The sequence below is a fragment of the Triticum aestivum genome, chromosome 1D (genome assembly GCF_018294505.1).
Source record: "Triticum aestivum cultivar Chinese Spring chromosome 1D, IWGSC CS RefSeq v2.1, whole genome shotgun sequence".
Lineage (NCBI taxonomy): Eukaryota > Viridiplantae > Streptophyta > Magnoliopsida > Poales > Poaceae > Triticum > Triticum aestivum.
The window spans coordinates 396,142,885-396,153,878 of NC_057796.1; the positions used below are offsets into that span (position 1 = coordinate 396,142,885).

General features: G+C 43.2%; 1 protein-coding gene and 1 non-coding gene across 4 annotated transcripts; both read right to left on the bottom strand.

Moving 5' to 3' along the window:
* Positions 1–1,836: 1,836 nt before the first annotated feature.
* LOC123182341 (uncharacterized) lies at positions 1,837–8,142 on the bottom strand. Of its 3 annotated transcripts, none has more exons than XM_044594868.1 (6): positions 7,732–8,142; positions 7,215–7,353; positions 6,901–7,063; positions 5,503–6,228; positions 3,414–3,637; positions 1,837–2,746 (listed from the first exon to the last, which is right to left on the bottom strand). In XM_044594868.1, the coding sequence occupies exons 4-6, from the start codon at positions 5,639–5,641 to the stop codon at positions 2,087–2,089; spliced, it is 1,023 nt and encodes a 340-aa protein (XP_044450803.1). In that variant the 5' UTR covers positions 5,642–6,228; positions 6,901–7,063; positions 7,215–7,353; positions 7,732–8,142; the 3' UTR covers positions 1,837–2,086. The 3 variants fall into 3 exon arrangements, with proteins under 3 accessions (XP_044450803.1, XP_044450805.1, XP_044450806.1); XM_044594870.1 differs by having other exon boundaries at positions 5,503–6,233; XM_044594871.1 differs by lacking the exons at positions 5,503–6,228; positions 6,901–7,063; positions 7,215–7,353; positions 7,732–8,142 and adding an exon at positions 3,729–5,301.
* Positions 8,143–10,401: 2,259 nt separating this feature from the next.
* Positions 10,402–10,473, bottom strand: TRNAG-UCC (transfer RNA glycine (anticodon UCC)). The gene has a single exon. It is a non-coding gene; the product is annotated as a tRNA-Gly (tRNA).
* Positions 10,474–10,994: the final 521 nt, after the last annotated feature.

Here is a 10,994-nt window from a genome sequence, read left to right on the forward strand (position 1 = left end):
CTGTGACCTCAAGAACAAAGGTAACTACTCATAAATGATAAACATCTTCATGATCAGAGGAGTATTAAATAGCATAATGGATCTGAACATATAATCTTCCACCAAATAAACCATATAGTAATCAACTACAAGATGTCAATCAACACTACTAGTCACCCACAAGCACCAATCTATAGTTCCGGTAACAAGATTGAACACAAGAGATGAACTAGGGTTTGAGATGAGATGGTGTTGTTGAAGATGTTGATGGAGATTGCCCTCCCCAAGATGGGAGAGTTTTTGGTGATGATGATGACGATGATTTCCCCCTCCGGGAGGGAAGTTCCCCCGATGGAATCGCTTCGCCAGAGGGAAAAAGTGCTCCTGCCCAAATTCCGCCTCGATCGGCGGCGCTTCGTCCCGAAAGTCCTCCCCTAATTTTTTCTAGGTCAAAATCACTTATATACCAGAAGATGGGCACCGGAGGTGGGCCGAGGAGGCCACAACCCACCAGGGCGTGTCTGGGGGGGCTACCGTGCCCAGGTGGGTTGTTCCCACCTGGTGGCCCCCTCTGGTGGTTATTGGCTCCAGTATTTCTTAAATATTCCATAAAAAATCTCCGTGAACTTTTAGCTTATTTGGAGTTGTGCAGAATAGGTAGCCTGATTTAGCTTTTTCAGGTCCAGATCTCTAGCTGCCGGAATTCTCACTCTTGGTGTGTTCCTTGCAAATTATGAGAGAAAAGGCATTAGAATTACTCCAAAAAGCATTATTATGGATAAAAACATTATAAATAACAGTAAGAAAACATGATGCAAAATGGACGTATCAGGGACCGTTTAAGTTTTGCCACGACGGTGGCCGTTGATGTCTTTGGTAGACACGGGGCCACCCATGCCTTGCCCAGAGGGGAGTTAGTCGGAGTGGCCGGGAGTGTGTCATGGCAATGGGAGGGTTCTGTCGAAATGCCTGGTCCACCCGAATAGGAATGCGAGGCCATGGGTTCCATGATGTGGGTACAGTGTGCTAACCTCTGCAGAGTGTTTATTAAATCTATCGATAGACGCGTCCTCGGTTACGGACATAGCTCGTGAGTAAGTCACACCATGGATCAACATTAATAAGTAATTTTGCACGCTAAATTTATATGCTTAGCGCTGGTTAAGTGATGATATTTGTGAGATCATGAAGATGATCGTTGTGGAAACCAAAGTGTTGGTTTCGTTTGTGATCCGGGCATAATCACCGTTTGGTTACGAGGTAACCCGTTTGGTAAGAGAGTTCGAGGGACTCAATGCACAAGTTTGATTTCACTGCATCTGTAGTGTGTTATCGCATTGCATTTAGCTTGATTAATTGTCATGATATTATTTGCCATTTATGTTTATGCTTGTTGTGAGCTTGCAGGTACATTCAATGTACTAATCTGGCGTGTTATGCCAGATTTCAAGGAAGTCTTACCGGACGGAGTGCTACCCATGTCTAGATCATGTCCACATCGGTGTCCCTGTGCTATGGAGTTCCGCTTGTCGTCGTGCCGCTGCCGCGTAGTTATCGTGATCGAGGCCCCTTCATCTTCATTAAATAATGTACATTTATCTTCTTTCATTGATTTCTTTTTCCCTTTTCCATTTACAAGCATTGATTGTCTTCAACATAAGGAAGTGCAAGACCAGTAAAAGAATGGTTCATTTGTATACCCTCACATTAATCCAGCACAATTAACACATACTGTATTTTATAGTACAGGAAATTTTGTATTTCTAACCTGTAAATGCCGCCCTGAGAATGTGCAAGTATAATGTTTAAACAGTTAATTAAAACAGCAGATCTAACTTATCCTCACATGCAACAACATTCAAAGATATTCGATTTTCATCATTAATTAGCACAAAACATGACTCATAAAATGCCATTTCAGAAGCAACAACCACGACACATAACATGCCATTTCAGAAGCAACAACCATATATAGTACATAATATATCGCACTACATAAAACATATCGCATAGGTCAGACAAGTTCCTGCTAGCACCAGCCTCACACAAAAGTTCATTAAAGAACTGTGGCCAAGTTATTATAGTTAGACAGCAGCTACTATCCGCCTCATCCATTCTTGGGTGAAGGAATACGGTCAGTGGGATAACATAACGGGAAAAGGGACCAGCCAACGGTAACTTCCATTTCACACGAGCCAACCTTAAGCGAACGAGAGCTTCTGCCAGATTCTAATGGTTGAAAGAACACCTCTCGGTCAATCTGCTGGCTGCCTAGCCAACCTGCTGCATGCACTCTCAGCTCCCCAAAGCTTTCAACAGAAACCACGCGTCGTGACAGCTCAATGGTGCCATCAGCAGCAACAACAGGCGTATCCTTATCTCCAATATTGAGCAGTAACACCCTCATGTGACTGACGCTAGCAGTCGAGGCAATGAACCGCCCGCTGAATCCATCTGGCCAGGACCCGCCAACAATACACACACTGATTGTGGCCTCAATGGATGAGACTACAATGCCACATGTCAGCTCCAATGTGCTCAGCTTGCTTCTATGTTTTTGGCTGCTCACGCATGATCTGAGGGCGCACTCTCCCTTACTCGCTTGATAATTGATTGACTTGCAGCACTCGTAGCGAAAGCCTAGCAGGCTTAGATCTTTGTCCTCTAACTCATTGCTGCGCTTCACTTTCAGCGTGATATCGAAATGCATAGGCCCAAACAGAGTCACGGGAGCACGGGTAGGACCTGTTAATAATAAATATGGATCCTGCATGCAACACCACCAATTTGAGTAAACAATGAGAATATCTCCAATATTGGTAAAAGAAAAGGGACAGCTGATCATCAACTGTAACTTAATTTATAGTGATAATATATTGGCTTAAACTAGAAATCTGTGGGCACAACAACAAAAAACGGATAGTGAACACAATGCCAATAAAATGGATGTTCAAATATTTCTGAAGCCTTCAAACCAACAGAGCAAATATGAACTAACAAGTGAAGTTGGATAAGAGGTAAAATTTGAGCAGCACAATCAAGAGAACGTTACCATGCATAGAGCATAATACAATGTGAGGTGCAAACAAATGATGGCAGAAAACATTAGCCTAAATGCGTTAGCGTAACATAAAAAAGAAGGAACTATAGTGGTTGAGGTCTGCACATATAGCTCAAAGCATATTAACGAAAGTCATGTCTGCAACATTTGCTTTCCAATACCTTGAAACGTTTCTAAAACATCTTGCAACCATTTCTCATGAAGTACAGTAAAAGACAATACTAATATCAAACACATACTAGAGGTTGTGAAGTAAAAACCATAACAGACACATGGTACATACAATACGGAAACACTCAAGGACAGTAATCAAAAAAGGCTTTGTTGCAGAGCTAGAAACAAATAAAACATAATGAATGTGAGAAATAAAAACCTCCTCATTGAGAGTTTGACAGTTATCCCTTTTGCGCTCAAAGATAATATTGCGATGGTGATCCAGGTCATCCCTCACAGCAACGATACCAAACACATCCAGCGGCCAATGTAAATCCCCATATATTTCCTCAACTTTAACTGAAAAGATCTGCATACTACGCTCGGGGTTAGTAACACCAGGCTTCGTCGGCTTGTCCGTGAAACACATGGCTGGGATCCGAGCTGCATGTAGTGGCAGGAAATTTCACTTCAGTTAAAGAGATATTAACCTATGCATGTGGTGACAGTAAATTGTGATTCAGTAATGTCCTACCTCTATCTATCCAGATCAATGGTAAAATTAAATATAGGAACATCAATTGATCGAATATACAGCAAGAAGAGATGCAATGGAATCATCAATTGATTGGAAATATACTGTTTAGTCCCTGATGAAAGAAGGAAAGATCAAACGAATTTCGACATGATAAAAGTTCGACAAAGCAGCCTGAGTTTCTGATATAGTAGAAACACTTTGTAATGAGACTATCAGAAATGTAAGCCCATTGGATAGATTTATTTTCAAATTATAGGAAGCCCAAAAATGTCTACATTTATGGGGGACAAACAGAAGAGGAGAAATTCTATAGTTCTGAACAAGAAGTTGCAGAATAAATTACAAAATCTAGAGGAGACGAGAGTAATTTGCAGAGAGCAACTTGCACGTGGGGGGAAATACAAACTGGATTGTCTAAGCTTTATGAGGATAATGAATACTATTGATTTCAACGGTGTAGCAAGAAGTGGCTATTGGAGGGCGATAACAAAACAGCGTGCTTTTACAGGGTAGCAAATGAGTGGCAACGGAAACATACTATTTATTCAGTGACGAAGGATGATGTGTGGATTGAAGGTTTGCCCAATTTACTGAATTTAGTCATATGCTTTTATACTGATCCATTTTGTAAAAACAGTAAGGAATACTATAGACATTGAACTTTGAAAAAATGCATGACAAAATCAATTGGAATTTTCTTTTTCGTTTCATAGAGAATCAAGGATTTAGTGAAATGTGGCTGAAATGGCTCAAAAGTGTTATAACAGGGGGTACTTTGAATGTCAAAATTGCTTGGCAAAATATGGCACAATTGAGTGATGCAATAATCGGACTCGTGCCATATTTGGTTGAAGAAGGGGGTATCTATCCTACAATACGCGGATGATACTATCACACTTATGCAGGATGATTCATATGTGGCCAAAAATATGAAACTAATACTATTTATGTTTGAAGGAATACAAGGCCTCCAAATTAACTTTTAGTCAGTCAGGTTGGTTCATGGCCAATAATGTAGTTAGGTGTACCAGGGCGGGGCTACTGATTGAACATTAGAGCGATTTAATTGAAAAATGCAAAACCCTAGAAAGGTTAAAATATGCAAGCCTAATGGAAAGGAGAGGTCTTATATATAGATGATAGAAGAATAGCTATAGGGGATGGAAAAATACTGATTTTTGGACTGATCGAGCAAAGCTTCCACAACTATTTAAACTGTCAAACCACCAGGGTAAAGAGCCTGAGGCATACAACAGTGGGATCAAATGCAGATAAACCTATTTGGGGCTTGAGTAAGGAAAAACAATCAGCGCCATCAATGCATAACTATCTAACACAGTTCTGGAATAACAGACTGTTTAATCACATTTGGAAAGCAAAATTACCGCTGAAAATCAAACTGACAGGGAATTTACAATGCTGGGTGCTGAAGGTTTACAGAAAGTAGCATCACAACAACAACAACACAAGAGAAATTCAAAGCTGTGATAAGTAACAATGTGGATTTGACAGGTTTCAGTGCGATGAAAACCAACCAGCAGATAGAAGTATACACTGGCACTCATTCGTACTAGAAATAACTGCCTGCAATACTTGGTTAAACCTGTTTCAATTTCAGCTGTTTTTGCTTGATTTCTCAGGATGTACAGTCGCAAACAGATCTGATGCTAAGCATCACAACTCTGTTACACTGAAGGTAGTGAGATCCGTCACGACCCTTTTGGGGAAATTCCTACACAGTAATAAGAGAAAGGAATGGAGATTGACTTACTCGTGGCCTCGAAGGAGCCGAACTCTTCGGCATATTTCCACTCCCAGTTCTCTCGGTAATATTGGTAAGACCGCTCGTCGGGATCCTTCTTCGGATTAGTTTTCTCCAACTCCAGTCTTGCGATGTCTTCCGCCGCCATCTTATCCACCTACGCCTGACCAATCAACACCTCCCTGGCCAAATGCTCTCGCTCCAGCGACTCTCGCTGCTCCTCCGTGAGCGCTTCCACCACGAGTGGCGTCGCGTCGGGGTTCTCGGCGTTCCACCTCGCCACCAGCCCCTGCATATGCTCCTCTAGTACCTGATTCATCGCGGCATCCATCGCATCCAGCACCGATGCATACTCCGTCTTTGTGATCTTCCTCGAGGTTCTCCTAATCCCCCCGGCCATCTCGGTCCCCGCCTCGTCCATCGTCTCCGAACCCGCCTCCATCTTCGGCAAGCCGGCGCGGCTGATCGCCCTGCCGCCGTCGCCGCTCTGCTCCTGACCTAGACTCCTCTGGCTACGTTCGGCATTTGGGAGTTGAGAGGCTCGCCAATCACCATATGGCGCAAACAGATGATTATTTAGCCTGATGAGAGGCCCATAAATCCGAAACGGGCCGACATGAGGTTTCTTAAGTCTTTGAAACGGGCTGACATGATTCCAAAAAGAAAAGAAAAACGGGCCGACCAAAGTGATCTCTCTTGATTTCCTCGTGCCAGACTGCCAGTAAATCGTGGATCCTGCTCTAAAAAGGAAAAGTAATCATTCTCTTAAAAAATGTAATCGTGCATTTCCACTAGAAAAAGACAGTAATTGTGCATGAGTAGCTAACAAAAAGTAATGCTGCATGCTCTACTAAAAAGAAGAAAGCATGCATGTACGTGACGCGGTTAATCTGAGCTCAAGCTAGTCGCGGGCAGATGTATTTCCATTTTTCAGTTAATCTGAGCTCAAGCTAGTCGCAGGCAGATGTATTTCCATTTTTCAGTTAATGGGAAGGGGTTATGAAAAATCTGAGCTCGAGGTCATGCGAGCTCGGGTGAACAGTGAAATTGAAAAAAAAATACTTATGTTTTGTTGCAAATATTGACAAATGTTTTGATTGCTTGCAAAGTTTCATCATCAGATGACATTTGTGGGAGACATGGCAAAAAATATCGAGGCTCCAACAATGTTATTTCAAAGCATATTGATGCATCCATTTTGCTTTTTGTTTTTGTCACGTATTCCACGAATATCATCCCATGGTGAAACTTTGCAAGCTATCAAGACATTTGTCATTTTTTGTTAAAAAAATCAGATTTTTTGAAACAAAAAGTTTCTTTTACTATTCACCCGAGCTCATGTGAGCTCGAGCTGAGAAGAGCACTTTCGGCATGTACGCACATACAATGTATCTTGAAGAGTTTTACCTCGTCTTCTCGAACCACATGACAGGAATGCCGTGTAAGATTTTGCCATCCGGGAATCTGAGTTGTGTTGTGTGCCGATACCGTCATGATCACTTTGCATCGGATGCACGTATACTGTAGTGGCATCATCATTTATATCCTCTAGATGATACCACGCGCGTTGCTGCAGGATTGGTTGTAATATTTTTTGATGAAACATTAGTGAAAACTAAAATAGATAATATAATGTATTTGATTACTATATAGAAACTAACATTCTCATAAGCCATCTCGGTGATGAGAGAGTGTTTACAAACTAATGGGTGGAAGCATACCAGGAATCAGCTATCGTACCCAATATTGAAACCTTTGATTAACTTTGCGATGAAAGGTCACAACCCTAATATATAGGCTGTATTGATATAACCCCAATAAAAGAAATCACTTGTGTTAGAGGACCAATGCATATGATTCCTACAATGGAAATAGTGACAATTAAATTTGTGTAAACAGTGTACCAAAATGTTACTTTATGAAGTCAATTAATCTATGTGTTTTGTCCCGCAAAAGGAAAATAATTAACAAAATATTTTTTCAGAAAATTAAACCAATGTTTAAGAAGGTTCGTATGGCTGCAGAAGATTATCCATTAGGCTGTGTAGCACACATAAGGAAATCAAATTATTTGGCTATTTAAGATATGCAGAATCCAACAAAATGCATGTGTAGTGCAAATAAATAATAAGTTTTGCAAAAGATGGGGCTCGTACGTACCAAACCTGCCAGATGGTTATATATGAATTTCAGAATTAGGATTAGGCTGCACATCAATAAACGCTAATTCATTCTCACCCTTATACTTGTCCCAAGAACAACATAGAATTGGGCTGCTTGGTGTTCCAGCATGTACATCTGCACAGGAAAATAACAAACTGAAGAACAACACAGGAGCACATGACCTTAAACTGCAGAAGCGTTGTTGTCGTAGTCTGTAGGTCGCCGTCCCAGACCAGTTCAAGCTAGCAAATACCTCATAACTACCAGCAAGCGGCACAAAACGTACGAACACCACAACTCATTAGCTACGCCCAGCAGCCACTGTTTATCCCTAAAGCGTGTCGTTGCTCGACTAATTTTGCCTTCTGCGGCAGGAGAGATGAGATGGACATGGCGTGTGGCAGACTGGCAGCTGTAAGGAAGAGAGATGGCAGGGGAGCATGGCAGAGTGCAGCAGCGGCAATGAAGCAAATGGGATGAATCCTCTTAAGTCCACAACACACAACACTCCCCCCCCCCCCCCCCCCCCCCCCCCCAATCGTCGTAGCATGAGCACGGAACAAAAAATAATTTGCAAATTAGAAAGTAATCAGAGAGAAAAAACGGTTGTGGGATCAGGCAGGCACGATATAGATGCCATGCTTCAAGGATAGAAGGTAGCAACTGCAAGCGGTGTGTGGTGTCGCTGACGGATACAGTGATGTTAGCTCTGACACAAAACCGGTGGTAAGAATTCAAATCAACACTGAATTTGTGGTGAAGGAAACAACTACCAGCCACAAAATACTACTATTGAAATGCAACTCTAGGCAAAGGCTACGAAGTTCTACTGGCGGCCTATTTGAGAGTTTTGAATTTTTTTAAACAATATTGAGATTTTTGAACTTGTACATATATACTACTGTTGTAATGGAACTACGCGATAGTTCAAAAGGTCATACCATGGGAGTATACAGAGAGGGGGGGATATATACTATTATAATCTTCTGCATTGACCTGATGAAAAAGAGATGTTTAACTATCATGCCCCCCAAAAAAAACATAACAAACTTGACAGATTGGAGTGGTAAATAAAAATAAAAATCATCCGGTAATTAACCCAAAAAAGAAATCGTAAATATAGCGATTCATTTGTGGGTGACATGCATAGCACAGCATCGTCCAGCACACGAACAAATCAACTTTTTCATCGTCAGCAACTACATGTGGCTGGACGGATCTTGATATGCCTGCTTGTTGCTGGTTGTTGGTGGTCGCCACGCGGCCAAGAACTCGCACCAACGTTTGCGTGGAGAAGGAAGATGGGACACGACCTGGATCATCTGGGCTGGTGGTGATGCGCGTCCTTGCCGCCTTCAAGCCTAGAGCGAGCAGGTTCCCAGTCGCTGGTGGCACGAGCAGCCGTCGCTCGCCTCCCCGGCTCTCGCCGTCCCCGCTGGTGTCACCTTCCCTCGAAGCCCTGCTGCTAGCCACCGCCCTAGTCGCTGGTGGCACCAGACGAGGGAGAGAATAGATTGAGAGGGAGACGAAGAGAGAGGGACTGGTGGCACAGATGAGTATGGATCCCCGGGTGAGCAATCCCAGGAGAATCGCAGAGGGGAGCCGAGCCGGTAGTCCTGCCGCATGGGATGGTATCCCAGCCGCTGCGTTGGAGTGTACACAGGGAATAGGAAGTCGATGGATTCAGCTGCATCGAGCAAGAGAGACGGTCGCAATTCTGTAGGTTGTTTGCGTTGAAATCCCCGGGATGAGCGGCTGGTGTGGCACAGCGGCAAAGAGTTATTTTCTTCAACGCCCTGATTGATGATGTGGCGTACAGCAATAAGACTGATTGGCTGATTTTACAAACTGATTGATGATGTGGCATAAAGCTGATGTGGATGATGTGCATGTTAAGAGAATAGGTAGAAGTGGGGAGTAACTTCTTAAAAATGGTAGATTCAAAGGATCTCAACTTCTTAGCACGGCAAGGGCTGGCTCACACGTAGGGGTCGCCGTTTAGGGAGACGCTGCATCCCAACTACTTTGATCGAGCTCTAAGTATTTTTTATCCACATGCGCCACTAGTTGGATGGCTTGGCCGGACGCTGCGGCTTGATCAAGAGCCTACGCACAGTCATGCAGTACATAACATAGACTGCATCCTCATCGGTGCAGGAACACATTTTCACCCAGCTTTCTTGTTCAAACAATTGGCCGTGGCCTGATATGTTTGAGGGGAGAGAGAGCAATCCATTTCATTATGAAGAATATTTGTGGAAATCAAATAATGTTTTCTAGATTAACGGTTGATACATCATTAGGGCGACGTGGAACATTGAATGTAGACAGTTAAACAGTTGGGTTCATTTAAATTCATCGAACTCATACTTTTATAAGTAGTACTCGTAGTAGTAGATTTCATGCGGATGTAGATTACAGTGTTTTTCTTTTACAAGGAGCTACTCCCTCTGTGAAGAAATATAAGTGATATAAATGCTTTTATATTTCTTTGCGGGGGGAGTATGTCCTTTAACAAGGATTTAGACCTTTCTCTTTGCAGATTGGCAGTAGGAGCGGCAAACAGTTTTCTGTTTAGGCATTGCATGGTCAATGTGTCATTGTCCATAAAAAAGAATACGGTAGAACAGGTGATGTAAAAAAAGACGGTAGAACAGGAGTGAGCTCGCCAGTTCCGGTAAAAGTAAAATAACTGAGAACTGAATCAGTCGAATGAAGCGAGACATAAAAAACAAAAACAAAAAATGCGTCTGCCGGGAGTCGAACCCGGGTCTATTGCTTGGAAGGCAATTATCCTAACCGTTGGACTACAGACGCTATTTGGTTAGGATTGGTTAATAACGCTTTACACCTCTAAATATGCGGTAACAACGTACGCCCAGATGCAATGCCTTTGAACTCTACGAACCATCCTTTCCCACGGTGACATTTCGCCGACTTCGAGCCCAGACACGCCTTCGGCGACTGCAAGGCCGCAAGCAGTGAGCGAGGGCATGCAGCAGAGGCAACTACGTACAGCAAAAGGTAGCATGAATCGCCATCTCGATCTCGCCAGCAGACTACAGTAGAAACGGGTCTACTCCTGCCTGCCATCCATCCATCCGGCGAAGCATCTCGCCGTTACGATCTCTCCTTTCCTTTCCCCCAGCCCAGATGCCAAAAGCGGGGGCAGCAACAGAGCCAAAGCACGCAGCTTTGGAATATGTAGCCTTTCACTGTTCTGAAAGAAACCCCTAAAATTGCCCGTCCCCCCCCCCCCCCCCCCGTCCCCCCTGCGCTCTCCTCCAACTTTCCCTTCAGCTTCTACCCGATAGGATATAGATCGAGTGGATGCAAAC

Bases quoted from the DNA above. Each gene is read 5' to 3' on its own strand.
- LOC123182341 (XM_044594868.1), bottom strand. From the start codon at position 5,641: ATGGCGGCGGAAGACATCGCAAGACTGGAGTTGGAGAAAACTAATCCG. The intron at 3,638-5,502 runs GTAAGTCAATCT...CACTACATGCAG, and splicing joins CGGCTCCTTCGAGGCCACGA to CTCGGATCCCAGCCATGTGT. The intron at 2,747-3,413 runs GTTTTTATTTCT...TGTTGCATGCAG, and splicing joins GTCAAACTCTCAATGAGGAG to GATCCATATTTATTATTAAC.